This window comes from Mus caroli, unplaced genomic scaffold (genome assembly GCF_978045245.1).
Source record: "Mus caroli unplaced genomic scaffold, Mus_caroli_1 scaffold_10, whole genome shotgun sequence".
Classification (NCBI taxonomy): Eukaryota; Metazoa; Chordata; class Mammalia; order Rodentia; family Muridae; genus Mus; species Mus caroli.
This window is the reverse complement of record NW_028227265.1, coordinates 59010203-59034307: the sequence shown is the minus strand read 5'-3', so window position 1 is coordinate 59034307 and position 24105 is coordinate 59010203. Positions and strand designations below refer to the sequence as shown.

Sequence of the window (24105 nt, the reverse complement as noted above, 5' to 3'; positions counted from 1 at the left end):
CAGCCCCTGCCTCTGGAGCATGAAGACACAATGCTGGGGAGACACAGTACAGTCAACTCATGCCTGGGAAAGAGACATGCCTGCCAAAGAGACATGGCCTGCCTAGCTAGGAGGTAGCTAAGGTGGCGGGGCTGTTTTATAGGGGGCCAGGAGGACCCCCTTCCCACTGCAGATGGAGTACCTCCCCAGGTGGACAGCTCAGTGGAGGCATCCCTCTGGCTAAACTCCCTGGGATGGGATGACCAGCGCGTCATTAAAAAGCCACCTCTAGCCTTGTATGGAGCCACTCTGGGTAACTCCTGGGGAAGGGACCTGGCAGGCCCCAGTTTCCCTAGGAGATCTGAGCAACCCCACGCCCACTATCCCCTCCTAGCCTCAATGTTCAGATGGAGTGGCCTTGGGCAGGCCAGGACTGCTTGTAGTCACCATGGCAACAGACTGGCCTTGTAAAGAGATTAAAGAGAGCAGGCCAGCTGACACTGAGGCTCTGTCCTGTGCAGAGAGTCTAATAGGAAAGAGTAGGAGGGGAAGGCTACGAAAGGGATGCGTGTTCCCTGCACGCCCAGCTTTCCCCTCCACTGGCTTGGCCCTCTGCTCTTCACAGCCTTATAGCCTTGCATCAGATAAGCCAGCAGCAGCTACCTCAGGGCTTCTGCATGGAAACGAGCAAGGGGCATGGCAGTTGCCTAGAGCTCCATGGAACTCTCCATTCCTCAGTTTACCATCTGAACCTCCTTAACAGAGGGCTGTCTCCTGCTTGCTTGTCACCTCCATGATAGCCAGGAAGAGAGCCTGGAAGAGAAGTAGGACTTGGCTATTCAGGCAAGCAGCTAGAAAAACGCTTGCAGGACTATCCAGAAGAGCTGCTCTCAGGACCTCAGGTGGGAACACAGCTGCTGTGCCTGGACAGGGCAGCTGCCCCTCTGCTAATGACTGAAATGGGGAAAGAGGCTCAAAGACTAACCCTGGCCTTCCCAGTGCTAAGGCAGCATGCACCCCAGGAGAGGCCGACAGCACACAGTCCTGGGGTCCCCACCCTTGGGCCACCTATCCAGAGTTCTCTGAGAGGGAGAGCCAATCTCCCTGGATTCTAAAAGCACAGCAGGAGGCAGCAGGCTCAGGGAAAGTTGGAGGAGCTGCTGAAGTGCAGGAGGGCAGGGACAAAGGCCCTGGGGGGAGTGTGTGTAAGGGCAGGGACCTAAGACAGCACTGAAGCCACGCCTAGATAGAGACTGGGACTCCTCCCCTACTGCATCGGACACCTTGACTGCCTCCCCTGCCCATGCTGCCCCAGCCCTGTCACCACCCACGTCCCCAAGCTCTCCCTGAGAGGTACCATCTGCTCCCTACAGCTAAGCTCTTAGATTCCACAAAGCCAGGCTGCTGCACTGTCATGGCCTCACACGAGGATTCCAGCTCACCCCGACCCTAGGTGGAGCAGAACCAGCCACCAGGCAATAAGTACTGGCTTGCTACAATCTCCAACAATGGGAAGAGAGGGCTCTAGCGTGGCAAGGAAGATGGGGACAAGAACTGTAACCTCTCATCCAATTCACTCCCCGTTTCTCAATGAGTCCTGTGGAGAGGGTTTGTGTTCACCTATTCTAAGACTTTGGAATACCTGATCTCCAGATTCTTCCCCTGCCGTGGATGGGAGTCGGGACCCATATGAGCCATTGAGGACTGAAGGCAGGACCCTATGCTCAGCAGGGCTTGGGGACCAGCACCCAGGCTCGCATGTGCTCACCCCAGTCACCCACAGTCTCCTTCTCTGCTCCCTTGTGAGTCTAAAGGAAAATGCCTGAGCCAAAGAGCCAGGATGTGTTTTTCTCACATGCCCTACATGCCTGACGGACCCACCCGAGCACAATCCAGTGACCTAGAGCACCCAAGGTTTAAGTGTGGTGGTGATGAGGGATTGACAGGGGCAGCCTGGTGCAACTACGGACAGTGTGCGAGGGGCTCAGGCCAGTCCCTCCTCACCCTGGCAGCCCCAACCCTGTTTCCCATCTCTCTAGATGTTCTGGACATTTCTCAGCCCCACAGCTATACAAGATGTGGCCTTTCAAGTCTGGCTTCTGTCATGTCCTGTCTGTCTGGGGTCCATCTGGCCCACCGCATGCCCCAGGAGGAGCACACAGCGTCACTGTTTATCTATTTCTCAGATGATTGACACTAGGCATGTTTTTCCATCTTTCGGCGGTTGGGAATAATCTGTGAACCTAAGTATGCAAGTGTGCGCTGGAGCCCCTGCCTACAGATCCTAGCGTACACCTGGAGGAGTGGGAGCTGACTCGCTGCACACCAGGGGGGGAGCTGTGGCTCTGCCTGGCAGTTCTGGGCTCCCTGGCTGTGGCGTCTTCCCCGGCAGCTGCATGTGTCAAACTCCCACAAGCTCGAAGCTTCCAGCCTCACCTCCTCCCCAACACTTGTTCCTTTTTGGGTCTCTTTGTTTTCGCAGTGCTGGGGGTGAAGCCTAAGACTAGAAGCACACTAGACAAGTGCTCTGCCCTGACAGGATCTCAGACTCTAAGCAATCCTCCTGCTCCTGCATCTGAACATTGGGGCTACAAGTGTGCACCAACCACTAAGCTCAACTTTTATTTTTATGATTTTATTTAAATTGTCTTAATTGTGTGCACGTACCACACCTGTTTGCAGGAGTGCACAGGGCCAGAAGTGTTAGATTCCGAGTCCCCTAAAGACTGGGAGCCAAGCTCAGGTCTGTGCAGAGCAGCGGGTACTTCTATTGCCTGATCGATCACGTTTTTTTAGACAGAGTCTCATATAACCCAGGCTAGCTCTAAGCCTCTGCTGCAGCCTCCAGTGCTGGGGTGACAGGCATGCACTACTACCCAGTTGATCTTCATACTTTTGATTCTGAAAGAGCCAAAGGTTCCAACTCTTATATTTGGGTTTGTTTTTTTCAATTAAAAATTTATTTTATTTTTGAGACAGGGTCTTACTATGTAGCTCTGGCTACCCTAGAACTCAATATGTTGACCAGGCTGGCTTTGAACTCAGAGATTCACCTGTCTCTGCCCCTGAGTACAGGGAATAATAAGCCACCATGTTCGTGTCATTTGTGTTCATATCTCTGCTCTGCTGTGTCACCAGGATGACCTGGTACACTGAGGGCACTCTGCCCTCAGAAGGGAACAATGCCCAGGTTGACAGAATACATGGAGGAGGACACAGGCATGCCGATTCCAGGCTGAGTTAGCACAGCCCCCGTGGGCCTCTGGCCTCCCCCATCTCTCCAGCCCACTATAAACACAGACTCCGTACACAAGCACGGCGGAGCCTCGGAATGCTTTAATCAGGCTCTGTAGCCGCTGCCAAATTTCCAGACCCGGGAATGAGCGGGTCTGTGGCGGGCGGCGCCGGCTGTTTCTCCAGACGGTGGTGGAGGTTGGACACAGGCACTTGGACCCAGAGCTATGATGGGTCCCTTGGGGTCTGTGCAGAACAGCTGTTTTTGTGGGGCCCTCATTCCTCCATAGGGTACCCCAGCCCTTCCAATTGGCCAAGTTCCAATTCCTGAGTGGGGTCTCACAAAGGGAAGAGACATTTCTGAGTCCTTGGTTTCCAGTAAGGGAAACTGAGGCACCAAGGGGCCACAGGTCAGAAAGGAGCCTCTGTTAAAGCCAGCTTGTCCCATGAGTCAATGGGAGATGTCTTGTCACCATTCTGGTCTGGAGTGCTCTATGAAGACTAACAGTTGTACTAGGGCCAGGCATTGGGGCACACACCTTTCATCCCAGCACTCTGGAGGCAGAGGCAGGCGACTCTCTGTGAGTTTGAGGCCTGACTGCTCTACAGAGCAAGTTCTAGGACAGCCAGGGCTACACAGAGAAACCCTGTCTCAAAAAACAAAAACCAAACCAACCTAAACAAAAAAAAAACCTAGCTGTGCTGGAGACTGGAGATGGAGCTCAGTAGGTGGAATGCTCGTAGCTAAGTCACAGGGTACTCGTCAAACACGCACAAAGTCCTGGGTTCTGTTCCTAGCACTACATACAGCAGGTATGGTGGCTCGAGCCTGAATCTCAGGAGATGAAGGCGGACAATCAGGGATTTGAGGTAATCCTTGGTTTCACACAGTGAGGTCAGCCTGGGTTACATGAGAGACCCTGTCTCAAAAGCAATGAAAACGTGGAAAGCCTAGAATACCCACATAGCTCAAGTCCCCAGGGAAGCAGCACCCACAGCCTGCTGAGACCAGGCAGAGCCCAGGAGTGCTAGGTCTTCCTGCGGGAGTGCACAGCACAATAGTGCTCTGCAGGGCCCTCAGCCTGGGCCCTTCTGTGCTGAGCTGAGGGCTTGACCAGCTGCTGTCCACTCCTGGCTGGGCTGGGCCCTGCCAGGCTGGTTAAGTATGGGACGCTTACTGGGTTTAGGCTCTGTGCTTGAGTCACGCCCCACGTAGGTAGGGACCTACGATGGGAGGCAGCAGGAGGCTGTGGGGCAGGTGACCGACCACACAGGGTTTCTAGTTACATAGCCTAGGGTGAACAGGCTTGGGGACTGTTCACCCCCCCCCACTTCACTAAACAAACTTGTGCCCTACCAAGAAACTCACACCTACCTAAACCTCTAAAGGTAGCTGCATTAAAAACTGGGGTCTCTGCCGAGTCAGCTAAAGGTCTGAAACATGAGGGCTGGACCTAAGGAAAGGGATGTGGCCAGAAGCCAAGGGATGATAAGATGGTCAAAGCCACAGCAAAGGCAGATAGAGAATGGAGCCCTGTGCTGCACACCAAGCCCACACATCTGTGACCTAATCTCGTTATGCTGTGGGTTCAGCAAAGGCCCAGAGCATGACAGGGGAGGCAGACAGTCACAGGAAAGAGGCTGAGGACTCTGGGAGATGCGCAAGGAAGACGGCTGGGCAGTGGTGAGCAAGAGCAGCAAGAGCTGGCTAGGCTAACTCCACGGGTAGCCAGCATGGAGGGGCCAGGAGGGTGTGCTAGACCTAGACCATGACAGTGCCAGGGGCTGTGAGGGCCTGGAGGGCTGTGGAGTCAGGGAGCTGCCATGGCTGAACCCTAAGGAACCGAGGTTCTCTGCCTACAGACTGGCCTGCTATGTGCTGTGGACAACCGTGAACGTCTACATGCCTTAGTGCTAGGATGACAGGCATGACAGTACACTTACCCCCTCCCCTGTGTGTGTGTATGTGTGCACTTGTGCATGTGCATGAGTGTGCTTCTGTGTGGAGGACAGATGTCAGCTTCGAGTTTAATTCCTCAAGAGACATCTACCTCGTTTTGGGGAAAAAGCATTTTTCACAAGCATGGAAGCAAGGTCTCATGTAGCCCACGCTGACCTTGAATTCATAATTCTCCTGCCTCCACTTCCTGAGTGCTGGGGTGACAGGTGTTCATTACTATGCCAGACAGCAGGGTTTTTTTCTTTTGTTTCCTTTTGGGGTACTGGCATGGACCACAGGAGGATATGGGCAGTGGGGCTGACAGGAAGTTGGGTAGTCTCTCTGAAGATGCAGACTTTTCTAGAAGGTCTCTGTGGAGGTCGCTGGGACATAGGAAGGCCCAGCCATGGCCAGACTGAGCAGAAAGAGGCAGTTGGGCATCAGCTGAGGATGGGACAACAGACTTGTCCAGGAAAAATTATGGGCAAGTCTTCAGAGCTGAGCCTCCTTCCTGATGGGCTCCAACTCTAGAACTCACTGCAGAGGGGAGCAGAGTGGAGCTGCTGGTGGCCCAACCGAGCTTTCCTGTGTGGACGCGGGCTGGCTGGGTGTGGACAGCTCGGTCTGGGCGGCTCCTCTAGCACTGCCTGCTGAGTTAGTTGTGAGGAGGTTTGCGCCCGCAGTAGCCACAGAGCCACACAGCTTCCTGCGTCCCCTCCCGGATCTTTATCTATCGTTTCTACATGTGTTTACTTGTTTAATGGAGCTAGCATGGGAGGTCAGAGGAAAACACGGTGGAGTCACCTGTGACCCTGGGGACAGCGCTCAGGTTGGCAGGAGCCTCTACTGGCTGTACCATCTGAACAGGCCATTATCCTGGCCCCCTTTTAAGACGGGGTCTGTCACTGGCCTAAAGGTTCCTGGTTAGAGTAAGTGTACGGGCCAGAAAGCTCCCCAGAGCCTGCTGTCCCTGCTTCCCTCTGCTGGGATCTCACATGTGCCATCTTGCTTGACCTGGTGCCATACAGCTTCCTGAGTGCTGGGATGGGAGGCATGCACCACCACCACATGCCCGACCTGTCCTCTCACTCTGGGACTCTCTGACAATCCGTGACACACAGTGTGAGCTTCCAGTCCCCAAACAGTCTTCCGGCAGGGAACACCTCACAGGCTCTGCTCTCTCCTTCTAGAGTTCCAGCCAAGGCATGGAGCTGTCTATAGGACAGAGACAGGCTGTGCCGCACTCTCCAAGGTTGTGCCTCAGAGTTCTGGCACCCAGAACTTGTGTGTGTGTGTGTGTGTGTGTGTGTGTGTGTGTGTGCGCGCGCGCGCGCGTGCAGGTATGAGGAAAGACACAGCCTCTCTGACTATAGGACGCCAGGACTACAGCCAGGGCTACTGTGAGCTTAGCAGCAGTGTGTGAGTCGCTGTGTTCTAGAAATCATATTCCAAGCTGGTAGTGGTGGCACATCTGCCATCCACGCTTGGTGTGGAGAAAGGAGGCTCAGGAGCTTAAGGTCACATGTTTGCCTACAGAATCCAAGGTCATGAGACTGTCTCCAAAACAACAAATAAAAGGGGGGGGGACCCTTCAAAATACAAATAAGAATTAAAACTGTGGTCATAGTCAGGTGTGGTGGTGGTACATGCCTTTTAATCCTAGCACCAGAGGCAGAGGCAGGAGATCTCTGTGAGTGTCACACCAGCCTGGCCTGCACACTGAAACCCTGTTTAGCAAATCAACCAAAAACCAATCCAAAACCTGGTACCCCCCACCTGCATAAGCAGAACACTACTGAGACAGATGCTCTTCAAATACACATCGTTAGGTAAGGGGCTCTGAAGGGAGAAGAGATGGGGACAGTTGGCTGTGTCAGAGGTGGGAACAGCAGGCTATGTTGGGGGGCAGCAGGCTATGCTGGAGTGGGGGACAGCAGGCTATGTTAGAGGTGGGAACAGCAGGCTATGTTGGGGGACAGCACACTATGCTGGAGGAGGGAACAGTAGGCTGTTTCAGAGGTGGGAACAGCAGGCTATGTCAGGGAGATGGAAGGTTATGTCAGATCAGGGGACTGCAGGCTATGTCAGAGCAGTGGTGGGGGTAGTAGGCTATGTCAGAGGTGGGGATAGCAGGGTGTGTCAGGGGGAATGGTAGGCTATATGGGGAGGTGGCAGACTATGTCAGAGGTGGGGATAGCAGGGTGTGTCAGGGGGAATGGTAGGCTATATGGGGAGGTGGCAGACTATGTCAGAGGTGGGGATAGCAGGGTGTGTCAGGGGGAATGGTAGGCTATATGGGGAGGTGGCAGACTATGTCAGAGGTGGGGATAGCAGGGTGTGTCAGGGGGGATAGTAGGCTATAGGGGGGGCGTGGCAGGCTATGTCAGAGGTGGGGATAGCAGGGTGTGTCAGGGGGGATAGTAGGCTATAGGGGGGGGGCGTGGCAGGCTATGTCAGAGGTGGGGATGGTAGGCTATGGTCACAGTGCAGACAGAAAAGAGTGCAATCCTGCTGCCCCAGGGCACTGACAGCCACCTGGGGCATGGAAGTACCTCCTGGCCTCTGCAGCAAGCAAAGTGGATGACCTGTGGTCAAAGATTTGTCTCCTGAACACATGGTCTTAGTCCCTAGGTTTTGTCTCAGTAAGCCCAAAGGCTGCAAGGTTGGGCTCTGGCGTGTGCATGCGCGTGCATGTACACAGAGAGAGAGAGAGAGGGAGAGGGAGAGGGAGAGGGAGAGGGAGAGGGAGAGGGAGAGGGAGAGGGAGAGGGAGAGGGAGAGGGAGAGGGAGAGGGAGAGGGAGAGGGAGAGGGAGAGGGAGAGGGAGAGGGAGAGGGAATGTGTGTGAGATGTGACTTTTTGAATACATGCAAGTGTGTATATGTACATGTGGGATGTGTGGAAACATGTTTGCATTTGTGAGTATAAGCATGTAGATGTATGTATGGACATGTGTTACATGTGCATGCATGTGCATGCTGCACTGAGCAAAGGGAGAGTGAATGGAAACTGCACTGATCTGTGCTTTAGCTCCCTGTGCTCTGAAGTATGTGTGTGTGTGCGCATGTGCATGTTTGTGTGTGTGTGTGTGTATGTACATGTGTGCATGCATGTGTGTGAGTCCCTGTACCTCAGAGAGCCAAACTCTGCAGCAGTTAAAATTTAAATCCTGCCTGGAAAGAGTACCATGATGCCCCAATTGGGGTAGGGGTCCCTAAAGCCAGACCATGCCAGGCTGATCAGGCTCGCCTCAAACTCAGCAATGCACCTGTACCTGCCTCCAAAGGCTAGGATGAAGGTTCTACACCACTGTGCCCAGCCCCAGGCCCAGTGTGAGAGGTGCTCGGGTAAGGGCATCTAGGTGCAGGAGGAGGAAGTGGTGACATCCCCCACCCTGGCAATACAAAGGACTTTTTTGGACAGTGGTCCCCACACTGCTATGTCACCTCACTCTGGTCATGGCTGAAACTGGCCTGGTGCTCCTCCTTATGGCGTCCCTGAGGGGCGATGGAACCACAGGGAGATAAAACAAAGTGGAGATGGCCTCATTACCATGGCTCAAAATAGCTAGAATGCTCCGTATTTCAGGAGTTCTCAGTGGTTATGTAAGAACCCAGGGTTAGGGGTGGGGCTGCGACCCCATGAGAACCTCACACTCAGACTTCTGCGGGCCCTGTGTGTTCCAGGTCTCAAGACCTGGCCAGGTGGGATCTGGCCTGCGTTTGCCCACAGAACATCCTGGCCGGCAACCCTGTGAAGCTCATAATGGAGGATGGTGGGAACAGCATCCACACTGGGCAGAGAAGACAGCTCAAGCCATACAGCCAGGCCTGAGACAAGAAGAGATGCCCAGCCAGGCAAGGTGGCGCACACCTTTAATCCCAGCGCTTGGGAGGCAGAGGCAGGTGGATTTCTAAGTTCGAGGCCAGCCTGGTCTACAGAGTAAGTTCCAGGACAGCCAGGGCTATACAGAGAAACCCTGTCTTGAAGGAAAAAAAAAAAAAAAAAAGAAGAGATGTTCAGCACCTGAGCCCCCTATTCCCGACCCTTCCCACACCCCGAGCTCTCCTTGGGCTCCCAGGACAATGTCAGTCTTTGGTCCCAGCCTGTGTCGTCCTGACACCCAGCTGTCTACACAGCCTTATTCTAGGCCCACCCTGGCAGGCCATCCTACCTTGTCACTGCTGTGGTGACCATGCCATCACTGCTGTGGGATACAGCTCAAATGCCCTCACTCTCCTTTTCCTTTTCTTTTCTGCACCACTAGTAGGTTTCTGTTCTATTTAAAATGAAGCCAACTTGCTCAGAACTTCAACAAATAAAATCTAAAATGATAAGCATCCCATTCCCAAGGATAAAGACACTGAACAAATGCTCATGGTGGTGTGGCAAATGGGCAAAGAAGGGAAGGCCAGTCTCCATCAGCAGTGTGTGACTAGGAATGGACTGGGCTGTGGGAATATTGCTCAGCCCTGAAAAGAGATGTGGCTCTGACATACCACAACAAGGACACACCTAGAGAACAAGCCACTGAGTGTCAGAAGCCAGAGACTAGGACCACATTGTGTGTTATCCCAAGGATGCAAACTATCCACTCAAACCCTCATAGCAAGGAAGTATATCAGGGGCTGCTATGGACTAGAATCAAAGTGACTGCTGACAGAGAAAAGCTCTTCTTTTAGAGGTATGGAGTGTTCCAGAACTATGTGTAAGTTAATAGTTGCACTGCAACATAGTGTACTCAATGCCACAGAAAATAGCGTGATCAAAATTAGCAAATAGAAAAATGAGATTCAAACCCAGTCCTGCCCTGGGGCTGATAGAACCTAGATGTCTATGTGAGAAGGGGAGGGTGTGGTGGGGCGTGGCCGTGGCTCAGGGGTGGAACCCTGCCTAGAATCTCTGGGGCCCTTAGTTCAGTCTTCAGCAGCATCAAAAAAAGAAAAGAAAATCTTCATCAGGTCCTCGTGCAGTGAGGTGACCAGAGGAGCCTAGACTTTGCTATGCTAGCACCATTTAACTTGAAAGCCAACATGGTCCCATGTCTCACATGGAAGAGGGCCTTTTACTGGTGACAAGGACACTTAGCCACCAAAGGTCCCCTACCAGGAAATGTCTGGAACTTCCCAGCCCACTTCCAAAAGGAGACATGATGGGAACATCATTAACCAGGGTGGCAAGGGCTGATGCCTACTGGGCACTCTTTTCCTCCTACCATGTGGGTCCTGGGGATCAAACTCCTGCTGTCAGACTTGGCAGCCTTTACTCACAATGCTGCCTTGCTCCTTAATTATTTTTTGTTTTTGTTTTTCAAGACAGCTCTCTGTGTAGCCCTGGCCATCGTGGAACAAGCTCTGTAGACCAGGCTGGACTCAAACTCAGAGATCTGCCTGCCTCTGCCTCTGAAGTGTTGAGATTAAAGGCATGTACCACCACTGCCCAGCTAGCCTAAATTATTTTTAAAAATTAACTTACATATCAGAATAGTTGGCTTCCACCATAGCACTGGTGAGGCTGGAACGGCTGGGGCTTATCAGTAGCTCCCCACTAACACTTCTGGGAATGGAAGCAATGGATCCCCTATACTCTGGGCTGAGGTGACCCAGCAGTTGCAGGTTCAGGTCAGCCCCAGCCAGAGCCAAGACCCAGTGGGATGCAACCCCACCCAGAGCTATCTCTAGCTTTCCCTCGAAAACTGTCCTTCTGGGACAGGACAGCACACAGAGTAAGGGTTGGCATAGAGACCAAGCTCAGGCTCAAGCAGGAAGCTCACCAGCAGCAGTGCCCAAGAAGACAGCGCCTGCAGAGGCTCTAGGGCAGGCCCAAGTCAGAGCCAGGTCTGACCATGAGCTTTTTCAGGAGTTGAGGACACCTGCCACCAAACTTGCCACCAATTCCTAGAACCCACAGAAAGGCAGGAAAGAACTGACTCCACAAACTTCCTCCACATGAGCACCACAGTGCAGTAGCCCCCTCCCCCTGCACCTCCCAAACCACAGACACACACAACTGCACTAAATGAAAAGGCAGAGTGGAAGGGCCATGGGGCTCTGGAGAACTGTTCAGAGCTCTCATGGAGGGAGGCCCAGGGCCTCTTCTGAACCCTTCAGCCGCCTCTTTGATTCTTTAGGTGGCCAGACAGGAAGCAGAGAAGCACACAGCGCCCAGCAGGGGAAGCAAGCTCACAGCTCACAGAGCAATTGTAGGGCTGAGCAATGGGACAGGCACAAGGTAGAAGATAGCTCCAATTTGAGGAACTAAACAGAGATACACAAGAAAGAGCATGAGCGAAGGACCTGGGGTCACAGGCTGAGTATGCTGTGGAGAGGGCCAAGTCACTCCATAAGCAAGGAGGTTGTGGCAGTCAGCTCTGGACCACAAGAGCCCAAGCCACAGGAGGTTCACCCCATGAGACCTAATGAGCCCTCAGCCAGGCCTCTGGCAGGGATGAAGCCCAGTTAAATGTAGACAAATGGGAGGGAGATACCCAGGTACAGAAATGCCTGCCCAGGGAAGCAAGGCTACGGGGACCCGCCTTCCCAGGGAGGCAAGCCTCTGCAGGCTCTAGTGTCTCAGTCTCTGTCACCCACACAGGAATTCCCTGTCCTCTAACAGCAATACCTCTCTCTCCACACCCAGGCTTTAACCTGGGCCTTGAGGCTACACCCCAGAGAGTCCTGAAAGCCCAGAGCTATCCCTGCTTGTTCTCTGGGACAGTAGATGGCACCTGTTATGGACTGGACATTGCCATAAGATGATGGACTTGTACCAACGTATGTTAAGTGTTGCAGACAATTAGTTCCTAATTATCCTCTGACTTCTACATGTGTAGATGCTCCCAGCAAATAATCATTGGAAAAAAAAAGCCTTAAAAAGTTAAAGGCTTGCCTTTAATCCCAGCACTTGGGAGGCAGAGGCAGGTGGATTTCTGAGTTCGAGGCCAGCCTGGTCTACAGAGTGAGTTCCAGGACAGCCAGGGCTATACAGAGAAACCCTACTTGAAAAACAAAACAAAACAAAACAAAACAAAAAAACCCAACCAAACAAAAAAAGTTCAAGGCCTCTTGCTCACTTGCTCTTCCCTCCTTGCTCCTGCTCTGTCTCCTTGCCCTGACTCCCTCCCTTCCCCTCTCTCCATGTGCTCATGGCCAGCCTCTCCTCCTCCTCTTCCTCCTTCCTCCCCTCCCCTCCCTGCCTCTACTACCCTCTTAATTCCCCTCCCCATGCCCTGAATAAACTCTATTCTATATTTAAAAAAAAAAAAAAAAGGTAAAGGCACAGGGGTGAAGGCCTTTAATTCCAGTGCTCAGGGGCAGAAAGAGGCAGATCTCTTGAGTTCAAGGCCAGCCTAGTCTACAGAGTGAGTTCCAGGACAGCCAGAACTAACAAGAGAAACCCTGTCTCAAAACAACAAACGAAACAAAGACAATCAAATGACCAACCAGTGTAGAACCAACAGGAAAGAACACTTGGGTGCCAAGACATTCGGTGGGACAGAGCGGCTTCCGCAAAGGGTTCTGGGAAAATAGCATTTCCCACAGAGGGAAAGGAATCTAGAGAGCATTCAGAATCCACACTCCAAGACCTGAGGTAGAAGCTAAGTGCAGCCGTCTCGGAAACTGCAGATGTCTGAGGCAGGCTGGCTAGCCAGCATCTCAGGAATGCAAGAGAAATTCAGGCTCAGCAGCCATTCTTGGACACCAAACTCAAGCAATTAAAACAAACAAACAACACCAAGAATTGGAGTTTGTCAAAAAGCATAAACATTCATCAGAAGGTCCCCTGGATGGGGTGAGAGAAGGCTCATTCCTACAGAAAGGGAGGAGATGCCCTTGTAACTGATCCCTCAGTGCCACCGGCTGCACAGCTGCAGATCTGAGCCGGCTCCTGGGCAAGTGCTGGGGACCAAGGGGAAAACGGAACCCTATCAAACTCCTGGCATGACAGTGCAGAGTGGTGCAGATTTAAGCTCTAGGTTGTGCTGTTGCAGGCTGGTGATGGTAGTCAGAAGGCTGAGGCAGGAGGATTGCCACAAGTTCCAGGCCAGCCTGGTCTACAGAGCTCAGACCCTGTCTCATGAGGCTGAGTGTGGTGGGGCACATCTCTGACCTCAGCACTTAAGAGGCTGAGCATCTGGAGTCTTAGGTCAGCTCCCAAACAAAACATACTGCTTTCACAGAGGGGAAACCGAGGCCCAGGTGGGAATGATCACTTTAGAGTTATATTTAATGGGGTGCATGCCCAGGGCTGGGGTGGTCTCAGGCAGGCACCCTCCCAGGCAGCCCCATGGCATGCATCTGTTTGCAAAGTTACCGCTTGTCCTAGAAGACCTGAGTTGCCGGAGGGTGTGCACTCAACCAGTCACCACACCTGCCTGACAGCACCCAGAGCACATCAGGGAGCAGGGTGCCCTTGGGCCATGGACCTCTCTCATTAGAAAAATCAGGAATCTGTCCCCAAGTAGATACACACTGCACCCCTGCTGAGTGCCTGCTGGTTACACCTGCTGAGTGCCTGCTGAATACACCACACCCCTGCTGAGTGCCTGCTGGATACACCACACCCCTGCTGAGTGCCTGCTGGTTACACCACACCCCTTCTGAGTGCCTGCTGGATACACCATACCCCTGCTGAGTGCCTGCTGGTTACACCTGCTGAGTGCCTGCTGAATACACCACACCCCTGCTGAGTGCCTGCTGGATACACCACACCCCTGCTGAGTGCCTGCTGAATACACCACACCCCTGCTGAGTGCCTGCTGGTTACACCTGCTGAGTGCCTGCTGAATACACCATACCCCTGCTGAGTGCCTGCTGGATACACCACACCCCTGCTGAGTGCCTGCTGGTTACACCACACCCCTGCTGAGTGCCTGCTGGTTACACCTGCTGAGTGCCTGCTGAATACACCACACCCCTGCTGAGTGCCTGCTGGTTACACCACACCCCTGCTGAGTGCCTGCTGAATACACTACACACCTGCTGATGCCTGCAGAATATACCACACACCTGAGGAGTGACTGCTTAGTACATCACACACCTGCTGGGTGCCTGCTGGATACATCACACTCCTGCTGAGTACAGCCTGCATCTGTTAAAGCACACCCCATGCTTTCTAAGCCAGCCTGTGCCTGCTGAGTATACTTTGTCTGGATATCATGCACCCGCTGAGTGTCCCCCAGCTGCCCACCAGCAGCACACAGAGTCATTGGTGCTGAACTGCTCTCTCCTCACAATGGCTGACAGAGGCATGCAACCTCACCTCACTCTCCAAAGAGGGTGCAGAGCTGAACAGGACACGAGACAGCCTACCACGCCAGCAACCAGGCCTGCACACACCCTACACCCTCTTCCCAGGAGCAGCAGGCTGCTGCACCTCACTTGCTCCTAGCAAATACTAAATGTTGACTCTGAATCCCTGGCCCTCAAGGCATGCAGGGGCTTCCTCATTTGTCCATCCAGGGACACACAGTAACACTTGGTTGGGACAGGCACCCACCTGAACATGCTGGAGGGGCAATTTAAGAGGAGTGACAGTGCTGTCCCTAGCCACAGCTGCTCATCTGCTCCAAGACAGGTCTCCCAACCTGCCAATACCCAAGCAAAGAGCCCTACTGACTCATGGCTGCCACAGCCTTAGTGCCCAAGCCCTCCTCCTTACCTGCCACCCCTCAAAACTTTGCACCCTTTCCTGCAGCTAAGGAAGACGCAGGAAGAGACACTGCCTGACAAATGACCTAGAGGCTCCACATCCAGTACAGCACGCACACGGAGCAAATGTGAGGATGTGCAGTCCAGGGCAACCACCACGCCTCAGTCAATGAGTGCATGGTGGTCAGTCCTCACAGTGTATAATATGTGTGTGTGTGTGTGTGTGTATGTGTGTGTGCCGGGGTCAGCCCTCACAGTGTATGCATGTGTGCTGGGGTCAGTCCTCATAGTGTATGACCTGTGTGCCGGGGTCAGTCCTCATAGTGTATGACCTGTGTGCCGGGGTCAGTCCTCACAGTGCATGATGTGTGTGTGTGTGTGTGTGTGTGTGTGTGCGCCGAGGTCAGTCCTCACAGTGTACATGCGTGTGCCAGGATCAGTCCTCACAGTTCTGTGTTAGAAGGCCAGGGACACTAGGAGAGACTCAGGTTAGAAGCCCGGTTTCTACACTTGGAGTCACAGACCTTTCACTTAAACAACCCAGGTTGTGATGGACAACTTCTGGGAACCATCACTAAAGGTGCACCTCCAACTCCACATCGACCCCAGTCTCTCACACTGACTGTGCTCTGCTGCCTTCCTTGCTCCTGTTACCACTTGCCTACTTCCCTCCAGCCATCATCACTGTGAAGCCTCCATCCTGAGAGCCATTTCCTTCATGCATGGGTTCTTGCAGACTGGCATACCCTGCTGCAGCCGGACAGGCTGGCATGCTCTCAAACCATATGATATGAAAGAAATCACTCTCACTACTGGGTCAGTCTGGCTTGCCCAACCCACTCTGTGACATGTGCTCTCTGAGTCTCATGCTCCTGTCACAGGGGTGCTACTAGAGACACAACACTGGCCATGGCAAGCTGCCGGGTCTCACGCAACCATGGTTTCTACATGGCTTGTATATACATGTCCCAGGCACTCAGAGCCACACTCCTCTATCCAGTTGTGACTGCACAACATCCCCAAGGGAGGCTCAACTTGGAGTTCACCACTCCAAAGCCATGGGGGGTGGGGAGGCTGCCCTGCTGCCAAAGCTGGCCTGAAACCCACAATCCTCCTGCCTCAGCCTCCCAAGCAATGGGATAGGAAGGGCAGCACTGATGGGTGCTTGGTTAGAGTCTCGATATGTAACCAAAGCTGAGTTCTAAGTTGCAGCCATCGTCCTGCCTCAGTCCCTTAGCTCAGATTATACCCATGAGGCACCACTCCTGGTGCCGAGTTCTGGGGGTGGCTCTGTGTGCTGCACACATGTGTCTATGGCATACCGCATCTACAGGTTGACACTAAACATTTCCTCAATGGCTCCTGGATTGGTTATTACTCTCTTGGGAAACTACAGCTCCCTGGGCAGCAACAGAAGGGGATCAGAGGCCCAACAGGACCAAGCAGGGACCATGAGGAACCAAGGCAGGAGTCACAGGTATAGACTGCTCACTGTCCCCAGGGATGGTGATAGGGAAAGAACACACACACACACACACACACACACACACACAGGGGTGGGGCCCCAGGGATGGTGATTGGGAAAGAACACACAGCTCTTCCACCCAGAGCTACATATACAGCTTCTTCCACAGATACTGTGATCAAACTCTTCACCAGTAAAGTCTCATGTAGCCTAGGCTAGACTCAAACTCACTCACTATGTATCCAAGATGGACACTGGAATGCCTGATCTCCCTGCCTCCCCTTCCCAAGTGCAGGGATTACAGGTGTACCCACCGAGTAACTAGTGGTTGTGGTATTTCACCCCACCTCGATGTCACATGAGGTCAAGCTGAAACCACAAAACTATCTACTGAAACCCACAGCATAACTCAGTTAAGTCTGCCTAGCCTCACACAAGGTATCAGAGGCCATGGGGACCTGTAGACATTTTCTGGATTGACAATTGATGGAGGCAGGCCCAGCCCACTGTGGGTGGTGCCATCCCTGGGCTGGTGTCCTGGGTTCTATAAGAAAGCAGGCTGAGCAAGCCTGGAAATAACACCCCTCCACTGCCTCTGTGTCAGCGCCTGCCTCCAGGATCCTGCCCTTAGTTCCTGTCCCTTCTCCTTCAATGATGGAGGGGTTGAGAATTTTAAACTGAAATAATCCCGACTCCCCAAGTTGCTTTTGGTTGCATTTATCACAACAGAAACCCTAAAGCACACCCCGTGGTCCATGGCGAGTAAAGTCACCAGAATGGTAGCACTTTCCCCACTGGAACGCCTGGCCTCATACTGTCTGTATGTCCTGGGGTCCAGGGCTGCAGAGATGCTGTTGCAGTTAAGAACATTGCTGTTCTTAAAGAGGACCCACATGGAAGTTCACAACTATCTATAACTCCAGTTCCAGGGATCCAACGCCCTCTTCGGACCTCCTCAGGAACCAAGCATTCAAATGATGTACATGCAGACATGCAGACAAAACACAGCATACATAACATAGAATAAATGAAAACCTGGCACAAACATTTAATCTTACTGGGGAGATAAGAGGCAGATATCAGAGTCCAAGGCTAGCCTGGTCTATAGAGCAAGTTCTATGCCAGCCAGGGATACACAGTGAGACTCTGTCTGCACACTGTGGCTTGGAAGATAGGCCAGCACAAGGACCGGAGGTGAACCTTCCGCATCCGCATAAGAACCTGGGTGTGCTCACACGTTCCCATAGTCTCAGAGCACAAGGGATGAGAGCTTGGCTGCAGCTTACTGCCCAGCAGCCCAGGTCCAGGACCAACAAGGGCCCCAGAGTAAACAGAATAAGATGGAGGTGACAGAGAGGACACCTGAGTCCCACTCTGCCAATGCCTGCATGTTCACACACTTACATGTACACAGGCTAACGTGTACACACGTGTACCCCACACACCATACACCACCTGCTGTCCTGCTCTGCCCACACTCACATGCACACACACACACACACACACACAAACACACATCTGTGGAATGGAAGCCTGCAGCATGGCTCACACCTGTCACCCTCTCACAGGATTCTGAGGCCAACCAGGCTATAGAGTGAGATAGCTCAAAACCAAACAGAAAATGACACAGCTGTTAAGTGACAGGGATGCTGTCCTCCAGGGCTGGGGACACCCCAGGCGGGCATTCTTCTGCCTATTCTTTGTATGTGGTGCCTCCCAGCAGCTGCTGACTGTGTCCCTGTCCTCGCCCGCCTCTGTTTTCACACAAATGGATCGCCATGGTCCTGTGTCCTGTGGTGTCTCATCCTCTTTATTTTATTTAGGTTTTTTTTTTTTTTTTTTTTTTTGAGACAGAGTCTTATATAGCTGAGGCCAGCCTTAAACTCCTGAAGCTAGATGACACATGCACTCGCCCGTGCCAGCCACCTCCTGTTTTCAGAAGGTGCCACAGCCTCACCAATCCCATCTACAGAGTCCTTTCACCAACAAAGCTCTCTCTGCCAGGTCCTGGGGCTGAACATGGACAGATGGTTTTCACATGCTTACAGCTACCCACAACCTAGAGGAGCTTCTAGAAGGCAGGACAGTGATGAGGGTGGCACCCCTTTCTTCTTGAGAGCAGCTTGGGATGTTTCCTCTGCAGAGGTCACAGATGGCAACAGACAGCCCTGGTAGCCAGCAATACAAGATAAAGTACCAAAGGACCAGCTAGATGGCTTAGCAGGCATAAAGGTGATTCCTTCCAAGTCCGGTGACCTGAGTTCAACCTCTGGGACACACATGAGAAAAGGCAAGAACCAATTCCAGCAAGCTGTCCTCTGATCTACACAAGCACACACACATAACAAATATCCCAACCCCTATTTTCAGCAAAGCCACTCCTGTCACAGGTAAAGCCAGAATCCCACCCCTCAGTCCAGGCAGGGCTAGCCTGTACTACTGATTCTGTAAGAGAGGGCCTCAAATACTTGGCCTCTAGGATCTTCACACTTCAACCTCCCAAGCATCTGGGACAACACATAGGTGCCACCACACCTAATGAATAAGGATGCCCTATGGCCCAGCTCCTGTAGTCCAAGATACTGAATATCAGCCACATCAGGAACCCAGTGTTCCAAGTCAATGGCCAACAAGTGACACATATGCTACTCCCACCAGCAAGGCCATCCCACCCTCCTTCCTTCTGTGTCTAGAAAGTTCTGCTAAGAAGAGACTCCAGATGCCCCACTGCTCAGGCTAGCCCTCTCATCTGCACCCCCACATGGCCCCAGAACAGTCTCCAATAGCCCTGCTGTCATTCCATGTGGCACAGACACCTGTGTTTAGGGTACTGTCCCCAAGGGGCTGAGAGGAGAGGATCCCACATGTCCAGAAGACAGAATGATCTGGCGCCACCAGCCCCTCTGACACCTCAAAGGGGACGAAGTGACAGAGGGGCAGGCACAAGCTGGTGGACCCAAGATGTGCGATAACCATTAACAGGGCCATCAAGATGACTCAGGAAGTAGAGGGTGAAGGAAGGGGCTTGCTGCCAAGCCTGATGACTCACCTGTGACCTCTGGGACCCACATGGTGGGGACTGACCATTCCTACAAAGTTACCATAGCACAGGCATAATTCTCAGCGTCAATCAAAATGTAGTCACTTATAAAAAAGGAAACATTCGCCGGGCGTGGTGGCGCACGCCTTTAATCCCAGCACTTGGGAGGCAGAGGCAGGCGGATTTCTGAGTTCGAGGCCAGCCTGGTCTACAAAGTGAGTTCCAGGACACCCAGGACTATACAGAGAAACCCTGTCTCGAAAAACCAAAAAAAAAAAAAAAAGGAAACATTCAATAGGTAAATTTTATTGTGCTTTTACTTTTGTGTGCACACATGGATGTGCATGTGTGTGTACATGTGTGTAGAGACAGTCCAAGCTCAGCCATGTGTGTGCATGTGTGTAGAGACAGTCCGATCTCAGCCATGTGTGTGCATGTGTGTAGAGACAGTCCAAGCTCAGCCATGTGTGTGCATGTGTGTAGAGACAGTCCAATCTCAGCCATGTGTGTACATGTGTGTAGAGACAGTCCAAGCTCAGCCATGTGTGTGCATGTGTGTAGAGACAGTCCAAGCTCAGCCATGTGTGTGCATGTGTGTAGAGACAGTCCAAGCTCAGCCATGTGTGTGCATGTGTGTAGAGACAGTCCAATCTCAGCCATGTGTGTACATGTGTGTAGAGACAGTCCAAGCTCAGCCATGTGTGTGCATGTGTGTAGAGACAGTCCAAGCTCAGCCATGTGTGTGCATGTGTGTAGAGACAGTCCAATCTCAGCCATGTGTGTACATGTGTGTAGAGACAGTCCAAGCTCAGCCATGTGTGTGCATATGTGTAGAGACAGTCCAAGCTCAGCCATGTGTGTGCATGTGTGTAGAGACAGTCCAAGCTCAGCCATGTGTGTGCATGTGTGTAGAGACAGTCTAAGCTCAGCCATGTGTGTGCATGTGAGTAGAGACAGTCCAAGCTCAGCCATGTGTGTGCATGTGTGTAGAGACAGTCCGAGCCCAGCCATGTGTGTGCATGTGAGTAGAGACAGTCCAAGCTCAGCCATGTGTGTGCATGTGTATAGAGACAGTCCGATCTCAGGCACTGTTCTTTAGGAGCCTTCACCTTGCTTCTTTTTCGAGATAGGCTTTCTCTATGTAGCCCAGGCTATCCTGAAACACCCTGTGTAGACAAGGCTGGCCTCAAACTCACACAGATCCACCTGCCTCTGCTTCCCCAGTGCTAGGATCAAAGATACGCACTACCATCATGCCTGGCCAATTTTAATTTTTACATTATGGCTAGTGTGTGTAGCTGCATGTGAGTTCAGGTGCTCTTGGAGCTGGAGTCACTGGCAGTGGTAACCTGTCTGCTGTGGATGATAGGAAATGAACTTGAGCCCTCAGCCAGTGCGGTTACCACTGAGCATCTCCCCAGCCCAGGGTTTCACTGAGTAGCTAGCCAGGCTGGGGTGGACAGGTCCTTGAGATCATCCTGGCTCAAGTGAACATTCAGCCCTTGGGCTTTTTGACATGCACTTCACCATACTACACCATGACCGTAGCAGCCCCCCACTTTTTTTTAAATTGCCTTGCTTTACAGCCTAGGCTAGCTTTAAAGACCTCAAAATCACAGCGATCCTACTGCCTCAACCTTCAGACTGCTGAGAGACAGGCATGTGCTACCATATTATATATATTTTGAACTCAAGCTATTCATGGGACACTGTACATACGGAAACCAGAGGACAAGTTTCAGGGGTCAGTTCTCTCCTACCAAATGGGTCCCAAGGACTGAATTCAGGTCCTCGGGTTTGGCAGAAAGCACCTTTATCCTGCGTTTATCATCCACCTTTATCACCAACCTGCCTCGTTCTTAATAAGAAATGGGGCATGGGCAAATGCTACATGGATGGTTTGAGCATGGAAACCAACTCCACAAAGACAGAGAGGGCTGTGATCCCAGAACAGCCATAAGCATAGGGAGGGGATATGGCTAGGCTGCATGAGGGGCCAATCTCCTCTAAGGCAATGAAACAGTTCTGGAAGAGAGTGGTATGGTTACATGATTCAAGGAATCAATTTAGAAGCTGGTGAGCGCCACTGGTCACACACAGACCTTCCTTCTCAACTACATTCCAATCAGGCTGCTCCATCCTTTCAGAACCTCTGAGGGCTCAGGAAGTGCAGGCAGGAGCATCCAAAGTCATCCTCAGCTGCTCAGTGAGACCTTGCCTCAGTCACCTCCTCCACATCATTCACTCTCAGTCCCAGGAAGAAACCAGATGTCCATCAAAACGGCAACTATGAAACTCTTTGTTCTGGTTACACTGCAAACATGTGACACCAACTGTATGCAGACACCTACTATGTGCTAGAAACAAGAAGCAAACTCAACTGTCCTATAAGTAACACAGGGATGGTAACACTTTTTGTTTGTTTTGGTTTGGCTTTTGGAGATAGGATTTCTCTGTGTAGCCCCTGCCGCTCTGGAACTCACTCTGTAGACCAGGCTGGCCTTGGACTCAGAGATCATCCTGCCTCTGCCTCCCGAGTGCTGGGATTAAAGTTGTGCGCCACCATCTCCACCCAGCAGATGACACACTGTTTATTTGTTCATTCATTGCCCTTTCTCAATGCCTTTCTCAATACACGAGGGAGAACATGCCCCCCACCGCCACTCCGAGGGCTCTGGGGACAGAGTCTGGTTGAAAGTGAGAAAGCCACCACATTCAAACACTCACTTTCACCTACGATGCCACAATCTTGGAGAAACAAGCAACTGACTATAAGATTACATGACCCAAAGGTGCCCACTGACGAATCAAAGCCTCACATAAGTACCCCTGGCAGGTCACATGGGACTCAGATCCCAGGCCTGAGGGTGTGTAGAACATGCCACACACCAGCATCACCTCCTTCACCCTTGAGGAAAGTCTGACGACACACACTTGACATGGAAGGATAAGGCTCCGCATCCACTCCACTTGGCCAAGAACCTAGCAAGGCCAGCCATGCCTGTCAAATGGTCCAGCCACCCAGTCTGTTGGCAGCTGTTCCCTGTCATGAATGGAGACCCAGCACCTGGTCCCAGCACAAAGACTGCATGGGAACCAAGCAGCCACCTCTATGCTGATTCCAAACATGGAGGACCACTCAGTTATCCAGGAGGGATAACATCTCCTTCAGGGCAGAAGTAGGAGTACCAAGGAAGGCACAGGTGACAATGATACAGTATCACCTCCTCCTCAGGTCCAAAGGAGTGACAACTGTGCCCTCAAATAACGATGAAGGGACCCCTTTCCTTTAGGTAGCAATGAAGGGTGACAACTGTCCACTCAGGCAGCAATGATGGAGACCTGTCCACTCAAGTAGCATAAAGGGTGACAACTATCCCCTCAAGTAGCAACAATGGGGCCCACTTATCCACACAGATAACACGGAGGGAACAACTCTCCCTGAAGGTAGCAATGATAGTGGCACCTATCCCACCAAGTAGCAATGAAGGGTGACACCTGCCCCACCAGGTAGCAATGAAGGGTGACACCTGCCCCCTCAGGTAGCAATGATGGAGTCGTAGGTCCTACGAGGTAGCAATGATGCAGTCCCTGTACCATCAGGTAGCAATCAGGGGGGTGACACGTGTCCATTCTGATAGCTATGATGAGGGCACATGTCCCCTCAGACAACAATAATAGATGACACCTGTCCCCTCAGGTAGCTGCGATGGGACCACCTGTCAAGTCCAAAGAGCAATCTCGCGAGCAGCCGCTCGGCGCTGTGGCGGCGTGGGGACACCTGCGGCGGCCGCAGCCCCGCCCCCGCGTCTCTTCCTCCTCCCCTCCCTCCTCCCCTCCCCTCCCCCGCGCTCTCACCCGCGCGGCCCGCGTCAGGCTCAGGTCCTTCATGACCTCCTCGAAGGCCGCCGTCTCCTCCGCCTGCTTCTGGTTGTGCAGTGCGATCTTCTCGCTAAATTTCCGCGGATTGTTCGAAGTCGCCATCTTCTCGCCGCCTCCTCCTACTCCTACTCCTCCTCCACCTCCTGGCCCCCCCCCCCCACTCTCGGGAGCCACCACGCAGGCGCCGGCCGGGCCCACGGCCGGAGAGCAACGCGCAGGCGCAAGCACGGCCCCGAGCGTGGCGCCGGCGCGCGGGAGAGGCGTGTGGCGTTGGGGCGAACACGCCTGCGTGTGCCTGGGCAACGCGTCGGGAGCCCGGGAGGGGCGTGCCTACGCAGGCGCACTGCAGCGCGCGTGGTCCGCTGGACAGCGGTCTGGGTCCTGTCCCATCAGCGAGGAACTTGAGTGGCGGAGGACAAGGCAGAACTGATGCCTGCATTCACCAGACTCCAGCATTCGCTGAGGACTTGTGGCGTGCCTACTGTATTCCAGGGCACAGGCATGAACAGAGTGGGCCCTGGGCTACACAGCCGGGGATGGGAGCAGACCAGGAATCGAGCAGGGGTCCCAAAGTACAGCTCCTGGGCAGAGCCTGGCTTGGCACACAGAAGCTGGGGTTCGGTCCCCAGCAAAATACACACACACACACACACTTATAATAAAGTTTCAATTGGGAGAAATGTGCTGCGCCTTCTAAGAACAAAGACAGTACAGGCCATGATGGTACGACCAGCTGGAGCCAAGGGGATGGGGAATTCAAGCCACCCTTACCTGCAGTGTGAGTTCAAACCAGCCTGTGACACAGGACACCGAGAAAAAAAGACAAGGGGGGGGGGTGGTCTGGAGAGATGGAAAGATTGCTCAGAGACTAAGGGCACCTGCTGTCCTCGAGAAAGACCTGACTTTGTGATCCCAT

General features: G+C 52.9%; 1 protein-coding gene across 3 annotated transcripts in view; it reads right to left on the bottom strand.

The window, feature by feature from the left end:
* The window catches only part of Crtc1 (CREB regulated transcription coactivator 1), a 58757-nt gene extending 35424 nt beyond the window's left edge, over positions 1-23333 (bottom strand). For all 3 annotated transcript variants that reach the window (XM_021170738.1, XM_029480844.1, XM_085843870.1), the window contains exon 1: positions 23166-23333. In XM_021170738.1, the coding sequence (XP_021026397.1) occupies positions 23166-23291 (126 nt within the window). In that variant the 5' untranslated portion in view covers positions 23292-23333. The remainder of the gene's footprint in view (positions 1-23165) is intronic.
* Between the last annotated feature and the right edge of the window lie 772 nt (positions 23334-24105).